The sequence below is a fragment of the Peromyscus eremicus genome, chromosome 1 (genome assembly GCF_949786415.1).
Source record: "Peromyscus eremicus chromosome 1, PerEre_H2_v1, whole genome shotgun sequence".
In the NCBI taxonomy this organism is placed as follows: Eukaryota; Metazoa; Chordata; class Mammalia; order Rodentia; family Cricetidae; genus Peromyscus; species Peromyscus eremicus.
In genome coordinates, this window is record NC_081416.1 from 26,373,349 (window position 1) to 26,400,933 (window position 27,585).

The window sequence follows — 27,585 nt, forward strand, 5'->3', positions numbered from 1 at the left end:
GACAGAAAGACAGAGACTTGAGCTTAATATCTGCTTATCCATCCACATAGGTACATTAGTATAGAATGTGTGGGTGTCCTCAACCCACTCGCACACCAAAAAAAAAAAAAAGTAACACACACACACACACACACACACACACACACACACACACCAACATAACGGCAGCCCCAGAAAGACCTGAACCTCATTGGCACAGAGTGTGGACATGGTAATTTGGTTTGTGTAGTTTGCATATAGAATATAGACACTAATGAGTTTGACTACGTCAACACCCCTTCAAATACAGAGAGCCTGCTTCACCTTTGCTGGGAATTTCAGCTCACGTGTGCCAAGTTCTAAGCAGCACCCCAATTCTTTTGCTTAAATTGTGGTATGTTTTAGCTGAAAGTACCTGCCTGGTTGTTTTGTTGTTGTTTCTGTCTTTATTTCTTAGTCTTTTGGTTAGAACAGGGTTTGATTTTCTGGCATGAATTCTTTCCCTGAATCACGCCCTGTAGTTCCGAAACTGTCCAGCTATTAATCCCCTAAAGTTCGGTTGACTTGTCATTTTCTGATGCTGGAATGCGTTTGTTAGAGGAAAATTATGGAAACCCCCCACCTACCCCCGACTCCCACCCTCCTACCACCTGCTCTGGTAAGAGCCCCGAGTTTTGGGGATTTCCTGAAAGGAAACTCCAAGAATCTTCTGGGGTTTTGTCTCTTTCCTTATGATGCTGTGTAACTTCCATGATCTGTTTGTTGTAATGCTTCCCTGATGTAAAATATGCATACAGCATAAATAACTCCTCCCCATGATACCCCAGAACTTTCCAATCTGGAAATCTGGCCTGAGCTCTCTGCTTTAAATAAACCACAGACGATTTTTCCAAGACAGCAAGTTCCTATTGGGCTAAAACAGTACTTTTTACTATATTTACTCATTCTTAGTATGCCTGGCTACATGGATTTGGAAGATATTTTGATGCTGTATTGTATATTGTGCAAAAAAAAAATGCTACTAGTATAACATTTCTCAGTGTTGTGTCTTTTCTTCATTGTTCTATGTATTGCTTTTTGTTGTGTGGTGTTTTGATCGTGTTCTGACAAATACAGCTTGCTTGGAGTCAGAGGGTGGAGTGAGCCACTGGCCGACCTAAATTAACCACAGAGGCTTTGGAAGACTGAGGACAGCTAGGGCAGGAAGTAGTAAGGCGTGGCAGAAAAGGATCTGGCTCTCTGTTTAGAGGAAGGAACAGGAGCAGGTAGGGAGGACTGGTGGCTTCTCTGCTTCATGGATCTTTCAGGCTCTTACCCAATATCTGATTCCTGAATTTTTATTGATAAAGAATAATTAGAGTAGCACTTCAGCTTTTTGCTCTGGATTTTATTCTGCCTGGTACTATTATTGTCCTTTCTATATATTTTAGTAGCATTTATATGCTATCTCCTTCCAGCCCTCTTTTTTTTTCTTTTTTTAGACAAGAGTCCTACTCTTCAGCCCAGGTTTACCTCGAGTTTCATGGCCTCCTGCCTCAGCCTCCTGAGTGCTGAGATCGCAGGCATGAGCCACCAAGCCTGGCCTCAGTGTCGTTCTGGCATAAGCATCTCATAAACAGCATAGATTTGGGTTTTCAATGTTTTACAGTAAATAAGAGTATCTTTTTTAGCTGAGGGGTGGCGGGGGTGGCGGGTGGTGCACGCCTTTAATCCCAGCACTCGGGAGGCAGAGCCAGGCAGATCTCTGTGAGTTCGAGGCCAGCCTGGTCTCCAAAGTGAGTTCCAGGAAAGGCGCAAAGCTACACAGAGAAACTCTGTCTCGAAAAAACAAAAAACAAAAAAGTATCTTTTTTATGTTCTTAAGATAATTTGTGTTTCATTCACTTTTCCTCTTGATTTTTGTGGTAAGATACAGTTTTACCTTGGGTAAGTGTACAGTTTAGTGCTGTTAAGGTCATAGTATGCAGCTGTGACCACCACTCACCTCCATGACTCCTGACACGTGGTAAAACCAAACTCCATATTCCAACTCCCTACTTGTCTCTTCCCTAGTCTTTGAGTACACTTGACTTTCCAACTCCATGGTTTTGTTTTAAACTAAGTGCCAAAGACAAGTGAGATAATAAAGTGCTTGTCTTTGGGACTTACCTCACTCAGCATAATGTTGTCAAGTTTCATCCATATTGTATCCTATGCTGGAAGAACCCTCCTTCCCAAGGCTGAATGATATTTGATTATATGTAAATACTATTCAGGTCTTTTCTGTTTCTCTCTTGATGGACACTTGGGATGCTTCCGCATGTTAGCCTAGGCTGCTATAAATGTGAGTGTATAAATATCTATTCAAGGGGCCGGAGAGTTGGCTCCTCGGTCAATAACAATGACTGCTCTTGTGGAGGACCGGGATTCCATTCCCAACACCCACATGTGACCTGCAGCAGTCTGTAATTCCAGTCCTAGAGTGTTTGACATCTTCTTTGGTCTTTTTTGGCATCAGGCACAAATGTGGAGCACATACATACATGGAGGCAAAATACTCATGCAAATACAATAATAAAATAAATATTTAATAAATAAATAAATAAATGTTAAAAAAATATTTGCAAGATCCTGTTTTTAATCCTCTTAGGTTTATAGCCAGAGGTAGAATTGCTAGTTCCTAAGACTAGCTGTCACCTAAGGGGCTCATGTAACTCACTTATGTTTAGAGATTTATGAATGGATCTGTCTTATATTCCTTCCACTTTAATTCATATTTTAAAATTTTTATTTATTATTATTGGTGTGCGGGTGGACATGTGCTATTGCATGCATGTGGAGGTCAATGTGTGTGTGTGTGTGTGTGTGTGTGTGTGTGTGTGTGTGTGTGTGTGTGTGTTGTGGACATTTGCTATGCACTCATGTGGAGGTCAGAGGACAGGTTTACATAGTTGGTTCTCTTCTTTCCTTTACGTAGTTTTCATGGATCAAACCTAGGTCATCAGGCATGGGCAGCGGGTCCTCTATTTTTGCTGGACTCATCTCACTGGACCCTTTGTTCATATATTATACTCATGCATTTACTGGTATATTCAGTAAATATATTTTCTTCACTCTCTTATCCTCAGATACAGGATCTTCGGAGACTGAAAATGAGTTTTGGTTGTAACCATGGTGATGCTGATGCCCAGTCCAAGTGCACCTTTAGACACAATGTCTGAAAGGAGCCTTGTCTTCAAGTCAACAAAGGCCGACTTTGACAAAGCTCTCTGATTAGCGACTGCCATTTGCACTAGGTAGGAGTCAGCTTGACTTTGAATTGTAGCCCCTCCCTTCACATTCTCTCGCCGTGTGAGTATTTAATTGGCCTCTGCACCTGCTAATTTCCTCATTTGTAAGCTACCAGAGTGATTGAAGAGCTCACCTGGGGCCGGAAGCATTTCTCTCTTGGGTCTAGGCTCAGTGCAGAGTCTGAGCCACGTCTACGGAAAAAAAAAAAAAAAAAAAAATGCGTTCCCTTCGGTTTGTGGCTGCTTCCTTTTCAGAGCTGGGGTCTGGTTGGTATGCAGAAGGCATGTGAGCTATGTAATCTGCTTGTCATCACGAGAGGAGGCAAGTGGCAAGCCATTGGTTGAAGCACATCCGGAGGACTGTGGTGGGCCTTGGAATTCCTAGATAAGGAAGTGCTAAGCAGTCTGCGGGCTTCTGCTGCTGGCCAGGAGAGGCAGAAGCACGTGGCTCTGCAGGCCACCAAATAAGGAAGGACATCATTTTCCTCCACCTTATCTGTGTGCATGCCAGTGAGCAGAGCGACTTGCCTCGCTCACGGCAGCATCCCCAAACATGGTTTGGAAGAGACCTAGGTGCTGCCTTGAGCCGAGAGGTGCAGCTAGGAAACGAACAGATCAAACACTCCTTTCCTTTTTCCCGTGATTTCTGGCCTTTCGTTTCTTACCTCCTCCTTCTGTTGACATTCGTCATTAACCTAAAAAAGGGAACAGCTGTCCTTTTCCCAAAGCTCCGGTGACCCTGCCCCACCCAAGTGTGACTAGCCCAGGTTGGTGATTCTGATCTGTTGCCAAGCCAAACTGGCTCCCCGGGGAGCCTTTTGGTAGGTTTCCAGGGGCCATTTCCTTGCCAAGCATTCCTTTTAAGTGAGAGGACATTTTTTTTTTCATCCCTGATAAACAACCCCGGCCTGCCACAGCCGAGAAGGGGTGCCTGGCTCTCCTGCTGCTCCGCTTCGTCCCCAGCCCATCCAACCCCCAGGCATCAACGGCTCTGTGAATTCCTTCGTGAAACCCAAGATCCTTGTCTCCAGGGGAGAGCAGAAATCCCCAAGGGGCTTCAGGCTCCCTCCTCCCTGAAAGTTCTGCTCCTGGCATCAGGAGAGTCTGTGTTTGCAAACAGGCCCTTCCTTTTCTTGGATGCAGCTTAGAAAGCTCAGGCAGGCTCCTTCCATGAGAGAGACTGGTCACCTTGACTTCGCACTTGCAGATCTACAGAGGGAAAATGACAAGCCCGGGTGTCAGCGGGAGGGGAACAGTTAAAAGGATCTGAACCCCGTCACTATCAGAGGATGAATGCCAACTCCACTTCCCTGAAGGCTAATGTGCCCTCCAAGTGCTGAGCTGGAGGGTTAGAGGTGGGACACCAGATAATTAATCCCAGCACTTGGAAGGCAGAGGCAGGTGGATCTCTGTGAGCTCAAGACCACCTTGGTCTACATAATGGGAGAGGCTGTCTGATAAAAGGGGCAGGAGAAAAATAAATAGTAGGAGAAAGGTTGATTGTGTAGCTCCTACCCCCCCCCCCATTAACCCTCCTTCCTGAAGATTTTATTTTCAGTTTAGCAGTTTCTTAATATACATTTCCTTGGGCTGCAGAGGTGGCTCTGTTTTAAGAGTGCTTACTCATCTCTCAGAGGACCTGGGTTTGGTTTCCAGCATTACATGCTTGCTCTGGACCCACTGTCACTCCAGTTACAGGGGTTCTAATGCCCTCTTCTGGACTCCTCAGACACTGCCCACACACGGTGTACGTAAACTGACTTGGACACAACCATATTCACATAAAATAGTGGATTCAAAAATAAATCTTTAAAATATGTCTTTCTTTTAACCCAGAATTTAGAAATGGCCTGGTTAATTATCACCTGGCAGGATCTCAGAAGACTGGTCTTTTAAAATAAGATGTCGTTTTGGTGGGAAGAAATGTAGAAAGACCTCAGCTCTACCCTCTGCACTGGGGACAATGCATTTCATGGTCCCTGAGGGCTAAGGGTCAAATTTTCTCCTGAATATAGAGTGGTTGGGTAAGTCAGTGTGCTGTCCTTGTACCATCCTCAAAATACTCCCCACACCATTTCTAGCCTCATTGAGTGACAAGAAAACAGGTCATGGTGGCGTTCTTCTGGTCTGATGGGTCTTTTCTCCTAATCCGTTCAGCTGCCCTGCCACACAGAGAGCACAATGCCCAGAGGAGCCTGATTCTGGGCATTGCTGTGGCTCCATGGCGCCTCTGGGAACATGACTGCTGCTTTGTGAGAGCAGACTGGCTGCTCACCGGTTTGCCCCTTCCAAAGAGCTAAGCTGGGACCATCTTCTCTTTAGTCTAAGCACTCAGTGCCTAGTGGGTGCCAGGACTGCTCAAAGAGCTTGGCGTAGAGGGAAACTGATACTCTTGCTTCAGGGAACCCAAGTCGTTGGGTCCCTGTCTTACTAATTTTTTTTTTTTTTAATTTTTGAAACATGTAGGAAGTCGAAGAAAAAGTACTAAGCGTGCCTATACCATCTTTGCTATTCATTGATATTAGTGATTTTATTTCCTTTGGTGTGGTGTTCATGTGTACTCACTTTTCCCTCACTTTTCTGTTTCTGAAAGTTTAGAGCAAGTACCTCATTCCTAAGCACTCAGAATACCATCTTGGAAGCATAAGATTCTCCTCCATCACTGGCAAAGCCATTGTCTTGCTCAAGAAAGACTCTCTTTGGCCAGGCAGTGGCACACCTTTAATCCCAGCACTTGGGAGGCAGAGGCAGGTGAATCTCTGAATTCAAGGCCAGCCTGGTCTACAGGGCAAGTTCCAAGACAGCCAAGCATTCACAGAGAAACCCTGTCTTGGAAAACAAAAAATAAAAAACAAGATAAAACGAAAAGCTGGGTTCTCTTCAGTTCAACCATGCTATCTACAATGACACCCATAGCTCTCAGTTGTCCCAGTAACACAGTTTATGGCTTTTCTGTTTTAAGTGACAAGATCTAACTGAGGCTGGTTCCTTTTAGTTTAGGAAGAATCCCTCTTTCCTATCACAGAGCCTTTTGAAGAACCCTTGTCGTCTGTCTGTCTCATGGAATGTCCTGCAGCTGGCATTTGTCTGCCTGTTCCCTTGCGGTCAGATTCAGGTTAGACAATTTTGCAAGGATTTTACACAAGTAATACCTTGTGTTTCTTAGTTGTCATAGTTTCAGAAATTAGTGATTTTGGGAAATGTGACAAGAATAAGTTAAATAAACACATACTGAGTCGATAATTTGTCTCTGTGTGACCTCTTCAGGAGTCACTTGTTTCAACATGTGAAATTAGGGGACTAGATGTGACAATATCAAAGCCCCTTTTACCTTCCAAAACCTAAAGCTCAGCAGGAGTAACCTTTGAGGAAAGTTTGGCTTCCGTGGAGGGAGTGTGGTAGTTCACACAGGTTCCATGGCAGGAACTTCAATTTTTCTCTACTTAAGCAGAAATCATTGTAGAAATCATTGTTGATGGTGATAGTCTTCCCTGATGTTGAGGCAAACAGACTAACTGCCAAGATTTAGGTGAGCCACGAGAAACTTGTGTCACAACACAGTCGTGATGTGTCAGAGGTCTTAGTCCTTGGTGTCTACCTGCCTGCCCCTGGGTATTCCAAAGGGCCTGTGGCTAGACAGTGCCTTGCCAGTGTCTCTCTTGACTGCAGAAGATTTATAGTGGAGATGACTTGTGGCAGTCTGTTTTATTAGGAACTACAAACTGCACCAAGACACTTTTTTCTTTTCTTTTTTTTTTTTCCCAATAATCTTTCTTGAAGTCAGAAATTGCATTTTAAAAATGATTTTCTCCTGCTTTAATAAATGGCTAAAAATGTTAAGATGGATTTTCTCCCTACGTTTGCAGTCACAGAAGCATTTATCTCTCATCCCAAGCGGATGTCCTATGTAATTGGGTGTGAAGTAATTCCAAAGTTGCATCAGAATCTCTTCAGGGCGTTGCTATGACAATTACTTCTTTTGAAAATATAATTAAAAAAAAAACCCAGCCTTGCTTCATTACCAATTTTTCACCATCCACAATAAATTTGGCCTTTCAAAGAGTTGAGGGGGAATAATTATGCAATCATACTTTAACTGATTCTTCTTGAAGTTGTAATAGATAGTAAAGTCATCCTTATCACAGCCTGAGAATGATTCTTAAGGATTTTTGCCTTTCTAAAACTATGGAAATTAGTGAAGAAGTCTAAACAATAATTTATTGTTTGGGGGAAATATGAATTTTAATAGAAAGTCACAGGCAATCCTTCTGACTCTTATCACAAAGGACACTAAAGTGGAGGGTTGATCAAAATATCTAATTGCAGTGTGGTGGTTCAGCAGTGATCCTGGCACTCAAGAGAATCAGGCAGGGGGATCATGAGTTCAAGGCCAGTATGGACCTCACAGTGAGACAATGACTTCTTCTTCTCCTCTTCCTCCTCCTCTCTTTCTCCAATCTTTGGGCTACTTAGTAAACCTGAGAAAACAAACATATTCAAAGTAATCCCTATGATTGGTTTGGTTTGGGGCTGAGCTTGATGTTGATATTTTAATTCATGTCAATAGAAGGTGTGACTTGAACAAAAACTCCAATTGGAGGGGTTTGGCCTTGGCTGCTCCCTTGGCTGGTGAAAGCCTTATAACCATGTTCCTTTTCTGAGGTTTTGAAAAATTACTGTTGTGATCGATACATGATGTTGCAGTTATGGGCATTTAGTTCCATTTCTTGATTCTGTGATTTCCAAGGTTTCAATTAAACTTTAGACCCTGTGGTGGTTTGAATAAAAATGGCCCCTGTAGGTCCATAGGGAGTGGCACTATTAGGAGGTATGGCCTTGTTGGAGTAGGTGTGGCCTTGTTGGAGGAAGTGTGTTGCTGGGGCGGGCTTTGAGATCTCAAAAACTCAAGCCATACTCAGTGTGGCAGTCTCTTCCTGATGCCTGCAGCTCCAGATGTAGAATTCCCAGCTCCCTCTCCAGCACCATGTCTGCCTGTGTGCCACCATGCTTTCCACCATGGTGGTAGTGGACCAAACCTCTGAACTGTAAGCCAGCCCCAGTTAAATGCTTTCCTTTGTAAGAGTAACTATGGTCACTGTGTTTCCTCATTGCAATAAAACCCCAACTAAGACAGAAGTTGGTACCAGAAGTGGGGTATTGCTGTCTGCCATGGTTTTGTTTGGAGGATAGGACTTCGGGACTTTCAAATTAGAAAAGCAATTGAACACTTTAAGTGGGGCTTAATGGGACATCCTAGTAGGAACATGGAAGGCAGTGGTGCTGAGGGTGACTTGAACTATGGGGGGCCTGGCTCAAGAGGTTTCAGAGGAGAAGAGTATGTGTATGTGTTCTAGACACATACATACTCTTATGATGTTTTAGCTAAGATGCTTTTCGCCTTCATCTGAAAAGTCTGTTGGAGGCTAAATTGAGGAGTTTTGTATTAATGACATTGGCAGAAGTAATCTTGAAACAGCCTAGTACTGACTCTGGTTATTAGTGTTCACTCTTATGCAGACCTATAATGAAAAGGAATAAGCTGAGCAAGGAAAAATACACAATGTATAGCTGGAGGAAGAAAGGGGCACCAGGAAGTGAAATAGAGATAAATCTTGTGTTCAAGAAGAGAAACCGATTAAAGAAAAGCCTGATGTTAAATGGAATAAAGGGGGTGGTGAGCTCAGGGCAAGGTCCCACCCAGCTAGAATTCCAAGTTGTGAAAAGGGATTAAAGAAAAGTTTAGGGGCTGGGTGTGGTGGTGCACACCTTTAATCCCAGGACTCAGGAGGCTGAGGCAGGCAGATTTCAGAGTTCAAGGCCAGCTTGGTTTACAGAAAAAGTTACAGAACACTTAGGCAGTGAAGGAAACCATTGAAAACAAAGCTGATGAAGATGTAATTGAATGGGAGAGGGCAGGGGGGGTGTATGTCTCAGCCCCAGCAAGTAGCAGAACTTGGCAGCTTCAGCCATGTGGTTCTGGCTTTAGAGTTAAGGATACAAGAAAGGGGTTATGGAATCTCCCTCCACAACTAAGGAAAGCCACTGAGGCCAGGCATGTGTCAGTGGGGTCACTGCATGGAAGCCTTGAGAGGCCATTGCATGAAGCTATGAAAGTGAAGCCTAGAGTGCCTTGAAGACCCAAAATGTTGAAGATGCCAGAGTCATGGAATACCTGCTGAGGAAAGCTCCTAAAAGGGAGTAGAACCTGTACCAGAGAGAGAAGTGTGTTGTGAGTCAACAAAGCTGAAAGGAGTTGGAGATGTGAAGAGTACTTTCACATCAGACATGGAGATGAAGAGTGTAAAGCCAACATGGAGAAACAAGTTTCCTTGTCTCATAAGATACATACACACACACACACACACACACACACACACACACACACACCATAACTTCTGCCTTCTTCATTCACTCTTCTTGAGTTGGGGTAGATGAAGTGTGTTACAGTACAATTTTTCTTAAATAATTCAGCAAAACTATAAACCCCACAAGGACAGAGAAGTCTGTTTCTCGTGAGGAGAAAAAATATGACACACAATAGGGCCAAATAAATATTAGATAAGTAATTTTCTTTTTATTCTCTCTCTCTCTCTCTCTCTCTCTCTCTCTCTCTCTCTCTCTCTTCCTAGTGCTGGGAACTAGACCTAGGGACTGGGACTGGACATGTGAGAACTCAACCACCAAGCTACACTCTCAGCCTGGAATGAATTCATTTTATTAACTTGTTTGTTTCCCATGGTCTTCATAAAGACAGTCATTAATAATCAAATTCTGAGGTCAAGATCAGGACAGCTGGACTGTCCAGTATAACTTAAAGAGCACACCCATATGTAAATCTGCATCCTAGAGTAATATTCTGAAAATTGAGTGGAAATTAAAAACAGGAAGTTTTCTTAAACATTAGTTTTTGTTCTATAGTGCAGAGATTTGTATTTTATGTATCTGGAATCCTGAGTGTGAGTTTTCATTTGTTTGTTTTTTAAGCTTCATGGCCCTCCAAGATTCACTAGTCCTCAGAACCACCACCCTAGGAAATGTTAACTTACATCTCTGGAACTCTAACTGGGAGGTTGCACTCTTTAGGGTGTGTTGGCATTTGAAGGAATATAATGAAGTGCTACCCTTCAGAATCCTCAGCCATAAGCATTTACCTTTAACTTCTTTTACTACTACAGGATTACCTGTCAGTTACCATGGGAAATGGTGTAATTTATTTCACACTAAAAGGAGAATTCAAGCTATGTGGTTTGGCTAGAAATGAATTTAAGGATCTCACTGGATTTCAGCTAAATATTTATTTAGCCCCATGGCTTGCCTAGCATCTGTCTATGCCTTTGAAGTCCCAGGCCCTTAGTGAATGCTAAGACTCAGTCAGATCTTGAAAGTTAGCTGAAGTCAATTGCTAGAATGGAATTATCTGCATTTACCTCAAGTAAACTTTTCACAGGGGACATTGTCCATTGACTCGTTTTCCCTGACTCTAGTATCTGTGTCGTTGTGCCCACTGGCTGAGATGAGTTTATGTGAAGAGCAGAATTTACAGCAAGCTGCTTTATTTACTCTTGCACATTACCTACTGTCAGGTTGAGAGACCAGGAGCCAGACAGATAGGGAGAGGGGCCGTGGTTAGGTAAGAAGGGTGAATTTCCAAGGTGGCCAGCTTCTTCCTCAACCTCTGACTTAAGACAAAAGCCTGGAAGCTTTTGTCTCGGGCCAGCAGGCCCCCTGCTGATGGATTGGCTCAACAAGTTCAAGGCTGGATCAGGACATGTCATACAACAGGCGCAGACCAATCAACCATCCTACCCATCTTCAAACTGACCAAGCCTAAATTAAGGGAGGAAAACTCTTCAGAGGCTTTAAAACCCCCAGACCTCCAGGAGAGACTAGATCTTTTTGGTTTCTCAAGTCTCCCCCTTGCTCACAGAGAGTCTTTTTCTCTGTGTGTCTATTACATGATTGTGTTTCCTCACCCCCAATAAATGCGTTTACTCCTAATTTTGTCTGTGGTAAGAATTCACTACTACTGCTTGTTGTGCTTCAGAATTTTCCTACCTTTTAATTCTTTCACTGGCAGAGAAAACAAACCCAGTCAGGAACCCTAGACTGTGGCATCATTTTCAGACTGTATCACTTTGGGGGCTTGTTTGGGATTTCTTTTGTCGACTGTATCAAGGCCTCTGGGATTAGACCTCCAGCCTTTACCTACCTAGTGTCAGGAGGCCTCTAGTATTCTGAACAGGAACTCTCTGTCCACTCGAGACAGTCCCATCCAGAGCCCAGAGTAGAAGCATTTCAGTTTTCATGCTTGTCTCTTGACAGTGGATGCCACAATTCTGCTCAAAATGTCCCTAGCACTTTTGTGTTGTTCATATGTGGATGATTCCAATCCTGGTTGGCAGGTGAGGGGAAGCAACCTTAAAGCTTGTTTGCTTGCTTTCCTGACTTCCCTTTGGCATTTTCCAATGAGTCATCCTTGGCTGTAAGGACGCTTGGATTCAGGGCATTTGTCTGAGCCAAGGAAGGTGAGCAGGAGCTGGGACTGGGAGGCTATTAAGGGGGTGGCAAAGAAACAAGTGTAAGTGCAACAGTGGAACAAGATGTCTTCCAAGTCAGGATCTGGCCACAGTCCTTGGGGCTCTCCTTTTAGTGTTGAGTTAGGTTGTTTAAGGTCAAGGAATGTTAATAACAATAAAATTTGATGTGCTTTATAAAATGCCTTCCATTACAGCAAATAAAAGCAACCATTGTGAAAAAGTGCCCTGCTTGTAAACAGAAGTCAAATAAGATATGCATTTCCAGTGCAAAAATCATCCAGCTTCTTAAAAGAACGAGGTAGATTTGTTTGTGCTGGTAGAGAATGATCTCCAAGACCTGTTAGCAATGGAAAAAGTCATACATCAAATCAACACTCAGTAAGAGCTCAAGAGAACAATATTCTCTAGGTTATTGATCTTTCAAAGTGATGTGCATGTTACTCATGCAATTAAAAACAGAGCCAGATGTGCGAAAATGAAATATTTGGTATTCATGCAGAAAGACAAAATTACCCCTGGAGTTGAACTATATATAGCACCTGAACCTAGGTGGGTCTGAGCACCTTTTCAAGTGCTGCGTACTAGTAGTGAATGCTTTTCTGTCTCACATATTCTCTTGCTCTACAGAGGATTTTGATCATCTGTCATTTCATCCATCAACGCATAAATCCCAAGAAGACAGCACAGTCCCACCAGCTGAGCCCCAGGGTCATTCTCTTGCTGGTCCTCACCAAAGATGCTTGATAATACATTGCTAAATGATTAGAGATTCAACTAAGAGATTTGTTGCCTTAATCCATTTTGGCAAAGAAAAGCTATGCCCAGAGGCTGTGATAAAGCCAAACATACAAACCTCTGAGTTTATCTGCTATGTGAACTTTTATAGGAAGGAAAAGCCTTAAAATCAAGTGATGGGAGCTTTCTCTTCCAGTTGAGTTTTGCCCTCGATTTTGATGAATACAAATGATTTAAAATACAATTTTTCCTTATCTGTTGTTAGGGACCTAACTGCATCTAGGCTCAAAAAAAAAATCTACACTTAGGACTGAAGTTTAGCTCAGTGGTACAGCCCTTGCATAGGTAGCATGAGGCCTTGTGTTCATGCCCAGTACTGTGAAAACCCAAAATCCAAACCAGAATAAGCACTCAAAAGATCCTGTCATGTTTAATAATGACAAACCTAACCCAGTGGGGATAAGTCAGCCTGGCAGTGGCTTTGCCAACCTTGAGTGCTTCCTAGTTCATCCCCTTTGTGAAATTCAGCTCATTCCAACACTCCTTCAAGCCCAATCTCTACAAAGTGTTCATTGGGATTTCCAGGAGCTTCTCATTCAGGATCAGCCTGATTCTAGGAGGAAACCACCTGAGTGGAGAGGGCAACAGTTTGGGTAAGCCTCCCCCTCCCCCCCCCCCCGCCCATTTTGTATTCTTTTTTTTTTTTTTTTTTTGGTTTTTCGAGACAAGGTTTTTCTGTGTAGCTTTGCGCCTCTCCTGGAACTCACTTGGTAGCCCAGGCTGGCCTCGAACTCACAGAGATCCACCTGGCTCTGCCTCCCGAGTGCTGCGATTAAAGGCGTGTGCCACCACCGCCCGGCATCCATTTTGTATTCTTGGAAGTGGTGTGCTTACAGAAAGCCTTCAATCAGTTATGTTTGGGCTCCGAGCAAATCTGGGTAGGAACTGTGAGAGGAAATTTGATCTGGTCTCGTGATTTTCTGCTTCTCATGGGGTGGAACTTTGAGAACCCCACTATCTAGCTGGGCATTTACAGCAAGTTACTGAGTGTTTCTGTGCCTCGGTGGCGTCTCTGTAAAACCAGATCCTTGGCTTTGCTGAGCCTGGAAGGCACAAAGAACTCTGGGATTCAAGACTGCTCAACAACCCAGAGTCCTTCCTCAGAGGAAAGCGCCCATGCTCCTCTTAGTGCTGAGTCAGGCCTGGAATATAACGATGAAAAAAGCGAAGACACAGCTGCTTCTCCTTCAAGAGACCAAAGAAAACAGTGTCAGCCATGAAAGGTGAGGGAGCTGCGGCTGTCCTTCAACAGCTCTCTCAGGACAGCACATTGCAGAGGTGAACTCCTGGAACACAAGGTAGTAGTCAGTGTGTTGATTTTCAGGACAATGTCTCATTCTGAAGGTTCTAGAAACACGATTTATTGGATGGACATTTTAAGCCGGGAAGAATGAGAATAGCAACCACGTTCGATGAATGGTGAATTTGAGGAAGGACAGACATAAAAGGTCAACATAACAAACATAACGTCCTAATTAACACTTCCCTCCAGTACTAACACCCTCCTTACATTCTTCTTTCATTAAAAAAATAAAAAAAGTCCTGCCAGTGGCTTTGAAGATAGAATCTTTTCCTTGAACTATAAAAAGACTTAACTATTTATATTGTTCATAATTTAACACCTCAGCGATGAGAAGCCAGAAGCATGTATTTTTACCTCTCACAGGGGCAAAGCTTGTGGCTTTTTTGTTTCAGTGTGAGGAACAGAACATGATAGCCTCATGCATCTAGGCAAATGCTCTATCATTAGCCCACAAATCTCCAGCCCCAAATCTGCATTTTTCTCAGGCTCAATCAAACTTTCCCTCACAGCATTTGAAAGCTTTATCTCAATGGCAGTGTCAAGGTCGTGTTTCTGCTAATAACTGGCCTCCTATCTTTCTCTGGACCACACTGATCCATTTTGAGGGAAACACTCTTGATTAGCCTTCAGTTTTAGAACACAGTAAGCATGCCATGTGCTAATTATGGCCAGTGACACCATAAAATAAAAGTGCATTACTTAATGCTTTCAATTTCTTATAATGATGGTAAGGTGGCATGTCATGGGGCCATTTTAGCCCCAGACATCACTCCAGAGAATTCCAAACAGATATAGACAAGTGCCACCAAAACCCATCTCCTTCGCCTCGGGCTGTTTATCCACAGGAATAGGATGTCCTGAAGCAACACTTCCCCCAACTGGAGTGCTGATAAGTCCAGTTATCAGAAAGATATTGCTGTGAGTGTGATGCACAGAGCTTGCATTTTCTTGATAGGTTAGTCATATGAAAGCTGGCAAAGAAGGAAAAAGAGCAGCGATGTGGTGCAATATTAACAGACAGCTGTCCCTGGCTTCCCGATAAGTAGGATGACTCGCATTGCTGAGCCGTGTGGTCACTGCCAAAGGAATGGCCCTCTCACATTTCTTCCTGATTCGTATACACTGAGGCCAGCTTGTCATCTCCCTCTTGGGCTTCCCAGACACTGAGTCTGGAATGAAAATTCACCTGCCTCTGAGTTGGCCACTGGTGGGGGCAGGGGTGATACTTGACTTCCCAGGTTGGAAGATTATCTCACCCAGCCCTGACTATATAACCAGCTGGTGTGGAGGGGCTCCGCAGGGCCAACTCCAGGGGTTCATCCACAAGAGAGAAAAACATACAGACTCACTGCCGCCAAGATGATGGTGTTGAGAGTGGAGGAGCTGGTATGTAAGACGTCTTTCTTGCCTGACAAAGCTTGGTTCATCTTGGCTTTTATTCGAAAGTTCAGATGCTCTTTCTTTTTTGGGTGTAATTTAAGGGAAGTCTTCAAATGTCAAGTATGGAATGGGGTTTGTTTATGTGATACACAAGTGAAAGTGGGGAAAAAAAACCACAGAGCTGACAGCAATGTATTTTCTTGTTTATTGTCTTCTCCTTGGGTTTCATTACTATAATGTGCAATAATGTAGTTACACAACTTGGGGTACAGGTTTTACCGCAAAAATAAATATCTGGACACTTTACAACTCAAGGCTCAAATGAAAGAATTGAAAAGTAAGTGGGGGTGTGTTAGAGAATTTCCTAAGAGAAAGTGGGTTGTGTGGCTAAAAGTAAATGCAACCTGATGCACACCTTGTCTTACTCTGTGCCTCTGACAGTGCCCTGCCTGGATGTGGCAGTCCTCAGGGAGGAAGGGCTGAGGACCTCCTGCAGCATCTTTTGTGGAGAGTGACCCTGGGATGGGCAGCACTGGTTCTGACCTCACCGTGTTCCTCACATATAGGTAACAGGGAAGAAGAATAGCAATGGAGCCACAGGAGAGTTCCTTCCTGGGGATTTCAGAGATGGAGAATATGAAGCTGCTGTGGCCTTGGAGAAACAAGAGGATTTGAAGACGCTTCCAGTCCACCGTGTGAGCCTCGAGGAGCAACAACAGAGACGTGAGAAGCAGCGAGAGACGGAGGTGAGGACCCGTGGAATCTCCTAGTGGAAGGCTGGGGTGTGGAGGTCCTTGAAGAAGAAGGGAAGAGAGAAGGAAAATAAATAAATAAATAACCATTCGAAAGACGTCTCCACCAAATTCTAACCCACAAAGATACAAAGAAGCAGTATACATGGAAATGATTTGGGAAATGATTCTTAGATAAGACCATGACCTCTGGATTCCGAATCAATGACTTTCTGTGCTATGGCCATGTTTTGATCAAAAGAGAAAAAGAACCATAACCAGGGAAGCCCCAATGGCACATACTGTTTACTTAATGTTGAACCAGGATTTCTTCTTTTTGATAACATTAGTTATCATAGATCATAGTCAGAAAAAGTTTGCTATATTTATTGATATTTATTTTTGTTGAAGTTTTTATTGAAGTTGTTTTAGCTGACTAATATAATAAGATGTGCACTCGTTGGCAGTGATCTCTGTTTCTGAGACTCTGAGTAGTGGGGGCCACTTGAGAGAGAATGCATTGATATTTGAGAACTTATGTATTTTCTTTCCTAGGTAAAACATACTTTAGTTTCTGAGAGTAAGAAAACAAATTCCATAGAAATCTGAAGTTTTCTTTCTGCCAGTACTAATTACAAAATGATAACTGAGAGACTCCATTGTACCTCCATCCAATTAGTCAAGAACTAGTTCTACAAGCAAAGAAAGTAAATATGACTCAGATTAAAATTAAACCCCAGATACATAATGGAAAAAAAAATCACTGAAGTCAGACATTTACTTAAAAGCGTTTTAAATTTTCTTTATGAGGAAACCATTCACATACTTCCCTCAGACCTTACAGGTTTTGTTTATACACCACCACAGTTAGAACTCACCATATTTTTAAATGTCTGATTTCTTCTCTCTCTCTCTCAGCTCAAAAAGAAAAAATTAGAACAAAGATCAAAGCTTGAAAACCTAGAGGACCTTGAAATAATCGTCCAACTGAAGAAAAGAAAAAAGTACAAGAAAACTAAAGTTCCAGTTGTGAAGGAACCGGAACCTGAAATTATTGTAAGGACTGTTTGTTTTCCAGGATTGTACATCCACGTGGGTTCCAGGGCTGAGCGCTGTGGAAAAAGACTGCAAAGCCCATGACCACTTTCCTTTTCTCTCCTTTTTCCCTCCTTTCCCACCCTCCTCTGCCTTCTCCTGCTCTCTCTCTGTCTCTTCCTCTCCCTCCTCCACCCTCACTTTAGACTGAACCTGTGGATGTGCCGAGGTTTCTGAAAGCTGCTCTGGAGAACAAACTGCCAGTCGTAGAGAAATTCCTGTCAGACAAGAACAGCCCTGACGTCTGTGATGAGGTAAGGCTCATGCCTTCCTGTAGGCTGGCCAGTACAGTCTGCGATGTCTTCCACCTAAGTTCCCCCAGCTGTTGCTACATCTGCCAGGAGCATAAACATGAATGTATTCTTCCCTGCCCCCACAACCCCCAAATACGGGATTAGCATAATGGATTTCAAGGAGTTTTTCCTGTTCTCATATAATTCTGTCTGATTTATCTGAAGACATTTTGTCTTTAACTTCTTAGATCCTTCGGATAGACTTCCATAAAGGCAAGGTCAAAAAGTTTCTCCTGGAGAAAGATATTATTAGCAGTGTCTTTGATCAGACCCAAATAGCTCAGCATTAGAAGGGGAAGATGGAATTCCCAGTCTACCTCTGTCACTACCCGATTTGGAGTAGCTTCCCTGCGCTGTCTTCCTCTCAGCCCACCTGTAAGCAGTCTCATTCTGTTAGCCTAATGGCTCCTTACTACAAAGCCAACCTGTCAGAAATCGCAACTTTGTATTGCTTCTCCTGTGCCGTGAGCTGAGAGCGCAGCTCCCGCCAAAGCTGAGTTTCCTTTCTTTTAAAAATGGATTCAGTGGTTTTTGACATTCAATCTAGCACCAATTCTGCATGGAAGAAAACCATCTTCTGTACTTGGCATGTGCAAATGCAAAAAGGGACATTTCAGCATTGAGATGGATTTTGAGGTTTGAAGTCCACATCCTTCTGCCTTGGCCGTTAGCACTTAGGAAGGGTCTAGGACAGGAAGCTCAGGTTAGCTGCCAGTTAATTATTCTAATCCTGCAATTTCAGTGAGCTCTGGCATTCTGATTCATAAAAAAAAAAAAAAATCCTGGCCTTTCTATCACTTAGGTCATCATAGTCCCAGCTTCACAGCTCTTAAAGGATTGTGTGCATTTTTATACACACCACTATCTCTTGTTTTAATCTTTGACAGTATAAACGGACCGCTCTCCATAGAGCATGCTTAGAAGGGCACTTGGCAGTTGTGGAGAAGTTAATGGAGGCTGGAGCCCAGATTGAATTCCGTGATATGGTAAATATATTTCTTTGCTTGGAAATGAGCCAAAATAAACAGACTATCTGAAAGCTCAGGAAAACGTACAATGAAAAACCGGCCCAATTGGATTGAAAATTGGTCTGAGAAAACTAGTGAAAAGCTCATGTCTCCGTACAAAGGGAAGCTGGGCGATGAGACTAGGTCATGTGGAAAGTATTTTCCAGACAGACTGAAGAGGAGAGGAGTGGTGCAGGGAAGAGAGGAAGCGAAAGTTGTTGAGCAGAATTCAGTAACCTCACCAGAGAGTTTGGGTCATTGTCAAGTCAGTGGCATTCCTGGCCTTTCCACACCACTCCTTCCGTCAGAAAGCGCAGCCTGCTCCTGGCCCCTCAGCTGCCAGCAATGCATGAGAATTTCCTAGCTGCATACTTTATATGATGGATGCCAATGGCCACCGAGGAGATTTGGAGTCAGGCTGCATACTAAATGACTCCCGTCTAAGGAAAGTGGCTGCTATTCAGACCCTAACAATCAGCCGCTCTGATTTCCATAAAGACCAGTATACAATATATTTCAAACCCTCAAGATTGAACTGGAAAATGCTTCATTTGTTTATATGCAGCTCGATTTGACATTATGGTAAAATGGAAAAGGAATAAAAAAAAAATCCCAAGAACTTAGCCTGAATTGAATCAAAGGACAAAATATTGAAAAAATTTAAGACATTAATAATAACAAAATTTGGATGAAGAGAGGCCCAAACCAGAGATAAACCAAACAAAGCCTAGAGGTGGCAATCTCTTCTAAGTGCAGTGTACAGTGACCACAGTGATTGACAGCTGAGATTCCTAGGCTGTGCCAGTGTAAAAAACAGCACGGAGCCAGCAGGCGATGGCCAAAGAAAGACAAGGCTACCTGGGATGAGGTGTTGGATCCAGATGAAGATATTCTGGAATGTGATCAGACTTATTAAAAGCTTCCTGACTACACACACAAATCCAGCCACCCACACACAGGTTAGCTGAGATAGTTAGAAGAACCTCAGAAGTGGTTCTCAAGACCAGGAGCACCTAGAGCTATCCGTTGCCCATATTCTCCCAGCCTTTGAAACCAAAGACCAACCCCCACCCCAAAAAGAGTCTCCTTCACACTGTCTTGTCTTGTGTTCTTTCTTTCCCAAATAGCTTGAATCCACAGCCATCCACTGGGCATGTCGTGGAGGAAACCCGGATGTCCTGAAACTGTTGCTGAACAAAGGCGCCAAAATCAGTGCCCGAGACAAGGTATTTCCTTGCCTTTCCTCAGGCTTCTGCTCCCTGCCTGCCCACGGGGGTCCTCTGCTAGCCCTCATTCTGTGGACACCTCAGCCACACACACGCCATTTGCACGCGCCCTGAGGCCTTGGACAGTGTCTGTTCTCACTCCTTCCCCGTCTGCGAACTTTTTAGCTGCTCAGCACAGCGCTGCACGTGGCGGTGAGGACTGGTCACTACGAGTGCGCAGAGCACCTCATCGCTTGCGAGGCCGATCTCAATGCCAAGGACCGAGTGAGTAGCTGACCAGGCTGAGTCACCATAAGCGTCTTTAAAATCACCCAGGCAAGCTGGGGTACCCTGGCAGGACCCACTTCCTGGCTTCACACTTACCACACTTCCTTACCCTGCTTTTAGGAAGGAGATACCCCGCTGCACGATGCTGTGAGGCTGAACCGCTATAAGATGATTCGGCTCTTGATGACGTTCGGGGCGGACCTCAACGTCAAGAACTGTGTAAGCACTCAAAGCAAGGGTACCACTGGTCAGCTTCCTACTTTCCAGAATTTCTCAAATATTTGAAAATATTATTCCTATGGTAGTAACTTTTGAGGCACACTGATGGCTCAGACGTGTCATTTCCATAAGGACAGGTTGAGACTTGGCAAGGACTCAGGTCACAGGGTCAGTTATAGGCAATTTACATAGAACTGCTCTGACTTTGGAGCCTAGATAGTTCTTTGAAGGACTGGTCTTGAGTAAAAAATGGTCAAAATTGTCACCTTTAAAATACACATTGTGGCACTGGAGAGCTGGCTCAGCAGTTAAGAAGAGCACTGGCTGCTCTTCCAGAGGACCTGGGTTCAGTTCCCAGTACCCACACGGTGGCTCACAACCATCTATAATGGGATCTGATGCCCTCTTCTATCATGCAGGCATACATGTGGACAGAGCACTCATATACGTAAAGTACATAAATAAACAAACCTTAAAAAATAAAAATCAAAAGCACATTGGATAATCCTAATCTGCCTTGGTCATTCCTGGCTGAGTAGAGCTGGGAGTTGGTAGGAATGAATGCACCCAGCTTTCTCGAAGTAGCTCCAAATTACACCGAGACTGAAATGAATCAGTACCCAGTCTGGGGAATTCCAAACAGTCCTGTTTCCCTTATAGCAGTACAACATGTTGCCAATCTTCCAGAGATCACCATGCTTTTTCTGACGTTTTCCAAAAAAGATAACCATCATTCATCCCCCATTTTATATGCACATGCCTTGAAATAATTTCCTACATTGGCTCCCAAGAATTCCTACCTAAGTATACAAATTAATTTAACTTCATCTGTACACGGGGAATGTAAGCAGCTTACTCTCATGCCTGCAATCCCCAGACGACATAGCTTAAAGAAGATTGGCAGGAGGAACAGTCATAGATCACCAAAGAAGTGTCCTTGAGGGTTTTGGAGAACCATATTACAAAAGAGGAAAGGTCTTCTTGAGGCAAATGACCACGTCCTCTTATTGTGTTACCGTGAGGCTGAAAGGACAATTAAAAAGGAAGCTGAGTGTGCCCCAGTCGCAGCAGCACTGGACACCCGTGGAAGAGGATCTTAGGTTCAAGGCTAGCTTGGGAGTGTACTCCACATGGAGTGGAGTGTACATGGGAACCTGGCTTAGTGACTGGAAGAAAGAATAATAGATGAGAAGTGGTTAGATGGAGCCTGCTTGGCTTGGGAAATGTTAGCAGTAGGGTCCCCTCTGCTAGGCACTGGGACTGGTGTCACCCCAAATTTTCTCCCTTTAAAAGTGAACCTAAAGTACATTCAAGGAAATCTTCACAGATGCAAAAGATAAGGGCTTATTTGTTTATTTCTTTTTACAAGCTATGCAGGCCTACAAGCAGAAATGAATGGTATGCATATAGTCACCAGAGCCAGGTAGGCCACATAAATGACATCAGTGAGTGGCTACTAGAGTCTGTGCAGGTTACTTGATGGTGGCTCTTCTCCAATCCAGTACCTTGAGGCACTGTGGAATCAGAAGTCTTTCCTGACTTTTTTTTGTAAAAGTCATAAATTCACATAGAAAATACCTTGATTCTCCCCCCCCTCCCTCTCTTTCTCTCCTTACCTGAGCAAAACCAAGTCTCTGCGTTGATTAGCATATCAAAGCTGCCGGGCTACAACCTCTGGGATCAAGAGTACTCCTGAGCCGAATATAGATAGAAATACTTGGGACTTCTCATATGTAAAGAGAAGAATTGAGAAGTGCCGTGGTTTTACTATGTGTAAATATCTTGAGACATGTGCATAAGGGAGATCAAATTTGGGACTGAAAAATTATTTATTTACATGTCACTAACATCAATTTCAAAGAAAGTAAATTTCATAAGAAGCCCTGGTGAAAATTCTGAGAAGTTGTGAAAAACCTACAGAGCAGTCAGCAGCCAGGCAGCAGCTGGCTGGTTACTCATGGCAGAATACTTCCCATCAGTCTTTAGATACTGCCTTCTCAGAGCTCTTCTGCAAGGTTCTGGAAACATCTGTATACATTTTTGAATTTCACAATAACTTGAGGCTCTTGTTACTTTAGTACCTAAGGACCAGGGTTTTTTTTTTTTTTTTTTACCAATACCTGGGATAGTTCTGTGGATGGCGGAAGGAGAAGCCAATAAAAATAACATGAAAATCAGTGACCGGATAGTCTGAATAAACAGTAGACCACTCATAGTAAAAAGCATATACCTTGATAATATACCTCATCAACATAGATACAGAGTGTGTTGAGCTGACAGACGTCTCCCACCTGGAAGTCAAATTTCCCCTTTCTCTGTGTAGGCTGGGAAGACCCCCATGGATCTGGTACTGCACTGGCAGAATGGAACCAAAGCAATATTCGACAGCCTTAAGGAGAATGGCTACAAAACCTCTCGCATAGCCACATTCTGAGGAAGGAGACTCTCAACAGGAGCTGTTCACAGGCATTTTCAAAGCATTGCCTACCGGAAGAGCAACACCAGTTATAAAATCCAGCTTTTGTTTGCCAGAGGGTAGAGAGATAGACTTTAAAGACGCTTCAAGAAAGCACTGGGTTATAGGTGCCAAAATTTCCTTTAGTGATGATGCTCACCATCTTTATTTATTTCTATTTATTTATTTATTTCCGAACACTGGTATTCAGGCTTTCACGAGCATTTTGGGGGGAGTAAAACTTAACCTGTATGCAGCATTCAGAATCTTCCCATGGATCCTAAACCCTGTGGGTGAATGATGTCTAATTGCATACGTTTGTCCTCAGTTGCATAGAGCTATTCAAGGCGTTTTTAAATGGCAAGGGGGGATCATTGCAGGCAGCGCTCTTCGGAACTCTTGCTGCTAGTGTTTGAATGAAGCGACAGAAGGCATGTGGCGTCAGGAAGGGAATGGAAGCAGTTCTGCAGGACAGACACCGGAGCCCGCCGTTCACCCATAGGTTTGGTTTGATCGGTTGTTTACCAGGTCACACAAGGTCCCCAGGTGAAGAGACCGTCCTGAGTGTAGATGCAGGGAGGTGGAGGGAGTGGGTAGGGAGGCCTTGATAAACCGAGTCTGATGAAATAAAAGGCAACAGGAAAGACACTGTAAATGTGTAAATGTATATTGTGTTGTATGTCTATTTTATATTCATAATAAATTCGAACAAATTCTAAATCCTCTTCTAAGTTCTTTGTCCATGCAGTGGTGGGAATTTCTCACTTAAGAAGAGTCATTTAGGAAGATGCTTGTTTATTGGGGTTTTCCAACTTTTCCAGATTAGAAATGTCTAGAGATTTGGGAAGTTGGCTTGGTGGTTAATAGCCCTTGCTGTTCTTGCAGAGGACCTGAGTTTGGTTCCCAGCACCAAATAATGGCTCACAGCCCCCCATAAAGCCAATCCCAGCAGATCTGATACTCTCTTCAGACTTCCAAAGGCACCAGGCATGCACATGGTGTACATATGTACATACATGCAGTCAAACACTCATACACATTAAAATAAAATAAATCTAAATTAATAAGAAATGAAGAAGGAGGAGGGGAAGGGAAAAAAAAAGAAATGTCCTGTAGAAACTACAGTCTCAGTACTTAATGCGCTGATGGGTCACCCACGTATTTTGATAAACTGAAGAATTGCCCTCAGCTGGTATCAGATGGGGCCTGTGAATCTGCATTTCTTACCAGCTCCTGCCTTACCGGGTAGGGGGCTGAGAACTACGATTAAAAAAAAAAATAAATAAAAAAAAATAAAAAAAAAAAAGCTGTTTTTTGGCTCCAATGGTGTGGAAAAAGAGACCCCTGGTGGGAAGAATGATTACTGCAGGTTAAACAAGCACTTCTTGAGTGCTCATCAGGGCTTGACTCACTAATTAGGGGCTTATCAATCATTGTACTGTGGACAGGCGCAGAGAGGGTTAAAGGCCTTCCATGAGAGAACATTCTGGGTCAATGGCTTTTGACCTCCAATGGGAAGTTTTGTTGTCAAATGCTGAGCAAGGAGCTAAAGACCTCTGGTGAGAAACACAATTGTCTCGGCCCCACTGGGACAGACAAGTATTAAAGTAAGTAGAAATAAATAGATCACATCAGTCCATTTTAGGGCCAATGAAGGGGAACTCTAGAGTGCTCTCTCAGTGTCTAAAATGTGGAGGCCCATATGTGGTGGAGATGGATTTTATGACTTCTTGGAGGTGTCAAGCTTGAGGGAGATGCTGAAAGATGAACAGGACTTATTCAAGTCTGAGTTCTGCAGGCAGCAGAAGAGAGTGTACAAGCTCATGAGTGTGGAGAATGCTTGGAACTTGGGACCTCTGTTGCCTGAGGAAGACTCATGTCAGACCCCAGCACTGTGCTCCCCTGAAACTCACGCCAAGTAGGACTGTATACACCAATCAATCTCTCACACATGCCTCTACCATTTGGTGGGAGAGTACAAGACATCTTCCAATCACCCAGCTGTGGACACTCATGGAGTTGGGAGGATGATCTGAAATGTTATTGGCTCCTCTCCATCGGTTTTCTTACCAACCCACAAAGCTCCCCCCTCCCATTGAGAACTGAATGGCAGATTCATTCTCTCAGTACTCTCTCTCCTAACCCTTCTGTTTCTGACTTCCCCATAGCATCCTGGGTCACTTAGAGATCTAAGCTGGCAGTTCTACACTTGCAACGCTTTAACACAGTTCTTCATGTTGTGATGACTCCAACCATAACATTATTTTCATTGCTACCTCGTAACTGTAATTTTGCTACTGCTATGAATCATAATGTAAACATCTTTGTTTTCTGATGATCTCCAGCAACCCCTATGAAAAGGGTCCAGAGGGGTCGCGACCCACAGGTTGAAAACCAGTAATCTAAGCTATGGGATCCAGTAAGTGCTCCCAATGCAGACAGTGTTTCTCTTGCTCATGTGACATTTGACTGATATTACTTGGATATGTTAGTATGTGACCAAAGTGTCTTATTTGAGCCTCTTTGACCCCAAGAGCTGGGGGTTAAAAGGAGAAAAAGAGATAAAAGCAAGCTTTGCATTGTCCCATTTAAATATTTATCCTAATAAAGAAGTGGAGGGCACAAGAGGCAGCATAGAATGAATGCATTTAGATGGACACCAGCTCCGGTTCTATCTTTGGGAGTGGGAAAGAGATACTTAAGGGGGAAATCCCGTATCTATCACAGATTTTAGAAGTTCCTGTCTTCCCCCTGAACCGGCTCTGCTTATGGTCTGTTATTGTGTGTTCCCTTTCTCCCTGAAGGGCATACTTCATAGGCTGATGGAGAGTTCTGGAAGTTGTTCTTGACTTTATTTTCATTCAGCCCTTTTGATTAGCGACCAAGTCTTATCAAACATGCTGACATCTTGTGAGAATGCCCTGTATCTGTGCCCTCCAATCCAGGCAAGGCCTGCAACATCAAAATTATTGAAACATCCCTCCTGCCTCCTGGCCTTCAGGTTTACTTACCACTCTCTTTTAAAAAAAAATTATCTGTGTGTGTGTGTGTGTGTGTGTGTGTGTGTGTGTGTGTGTGTACACCTGTGCACCATGCATGTACAGGAGCCCACAGAAGCCAGAAGAGGGTATGGGATCTCCTGGAACTGGAGTTACAAGATATTTGAGGCACCCAGTGTGGGTGCTGGGGACTGAACCCAGGTCCTCGGGAAGTAAAGCAAGTGCTTTTAACTGCTGAGCCATCTCCAGCCCCACTCCCTATTCTGTTGTCCTTAGTTGCAGCCAGAAGTTTCCTAAAATGCAAATCTGATCCAATTAAACCTTTCAGTGGTGTCCCATTTCTCTTGGGACTCCTTAACTTGTCTTAAAATATCTTTAAAATTTGGCTGCTGCTAATTTTTATTATTTTCAATATAGGGGCTTAAACCCAGGGCTTCATGCACACAGGCAAGTACCCTAAGTCTGAGCTGTATCACCACCCCTACCTACTGTTTTGTTTTTGCTTGTTGCTTTTTTGAGGCAAGATCTCCCTAAGTTGCCCAGGATGGCCTTTAACTCACTCTGTAGTCTAGGCAATCCTTGAATTTGTGACCCTCTCACTTTGGTCTCCTGAGTAGCTGGGATTACAGGCCTGTGCCTCCAGACAGCTGGTGAGTCATCTTAACTTCATTCCAGAGTATAAGAAACATATACTGAGCCTGGGGACAAATCCTAAGTTGCATTAAGTGGCACCGTTCCTATCATAAAGCTTCCTATGTGGCAGTAGAGCCATATAGCAGAGCTCTTAGCACAAGTATTGGTTATGTGGAGCAGGGATCTGTGCCAAGGGTCAAGCTAAAGATAAATTAGGCATCTGGCTTAGAGACAGCTTTCAGATAAGGTCAGTTCTCCAGGCCCAGGGACATTCTCCAGATAAGGGCAGGTAGAGAGCAGGAAGTTTCACTGGGAGAGAGTGAGTCTCTGTATCATAGAGCTTTTGGAAAAAAGCTGCCAGGCCATGATAGACTGCAACCTCTGACTAGCCAGCAAGGCTTTCCAATATATAGCTCTGTAGTAAAATCTGAGGTCAGAGATGGTGATAACTCCAGTAGCTTTTTATTTTTATTTTTTTGTTTTAGCTCCCGTGTGTATGTGTGTGTTTCCATATAAAGCTGAGAACTCTTCTTTCAAGATCTGTGAAGAATTATGTTGGAATTCTGATGGGGATTGCTTTGAATCTGTAGATTGCTTTTGGTAGGATGGCCATTTTTTTTATTATATTAATCATAAAAAAATGTAGCACAGGCAGGCCTTTAACTCATGATCCTCCTGCCTCCACCTCCTTTAACAAATCCTACTGGTGTGCACTACCACTATCTAAACAGAGAATTCTCAAAAGGAGAAACTCAAATGGCTGAAGATCAGCAAAACAAGTGACTGGTCATGCTATAGAGGATGTGGAAGAAGAAGAACCCTTTTCCATTGCTGGTGGGAGTGCAAACTTGTACAGCAACTATGGAAATCAGTGTGGCAGTTCCTCAGGAAGATGGGAATTGATCCACCTCAAAATCCAACTACACCACTTTTGAGCATATACCCAAAGGATGCTTCATCCTACTAAAGACACTTGCTCAACCATGTTCATTGCTGGTCTATTCATAACAGCCAGAAATTGGAAACAATCTAGATGTCCCTCAACAGAAGAATGGGCAGAGGAAAGTTACACTCACACAAAGTAACATTACTCAGTTGTCCACAAAAAAAAAAAAAAAAAAAAAAGAAACCAGAAATTTGCAGGTAAATGGGTGGAACTAGAAAAAAATCATCCTGAGGTAACCCAGACACAGAAAGACAAATATACATATTTGCTTATTTGTGGCTATTAGCTATTAAATAAATGATAATCAATCTAGATTAGGTAGAGTCAGGGACTTGTGGATGGTGCAGATAAATCTCCCTAGAAAGGCAGAATAGAACAGTTATAAATAGTTTGGATGTGATGGGGTAGGGACTGGATTGGGAGGATCATGTGGAGATTGGGAAGGAAGAGG

The 27,585-nt window shown here is 43.4% G+C and overlaps 1 protein-coding gene across 1 annotated transcript; it reads left to right on the plus strand.

Annotated features, from left to right (window-relative positions):
• Nucleotides 1-15,242: 15,242 nt before the first annotated feature.
• Ankrd1 (ankyrin repeat domain 1) lies at nucleotides 15,243-23,173 on the plus strand. The gene is made up of 9 exons (XM_059253758.1): nucleotides 15,243-15,269; nucleotides 15,830-16,009; nucleotides 16,913-17,050; nucleotides 17,236-17,343; nucleotides 18,270-18,368; nucleotides 19,517-19,615; nucleotides 19,781-19,879; nucleotides 20,003-20,101; nucleotides 22,425-23,173. The coding sequence occupies exons 1-9, from the start codon at nucleotides 15,243-15,245 to the stop codon at nucleotides 22,533-22,535; spliced, it is 960 nt and encodes a 319-aa protein (XP_059109741.1). The 3' UTR covers nucleotides 22,536-23,173.
• Nucleotides 23,174-27,585: the final 4,412 nt, after the last annotated feature.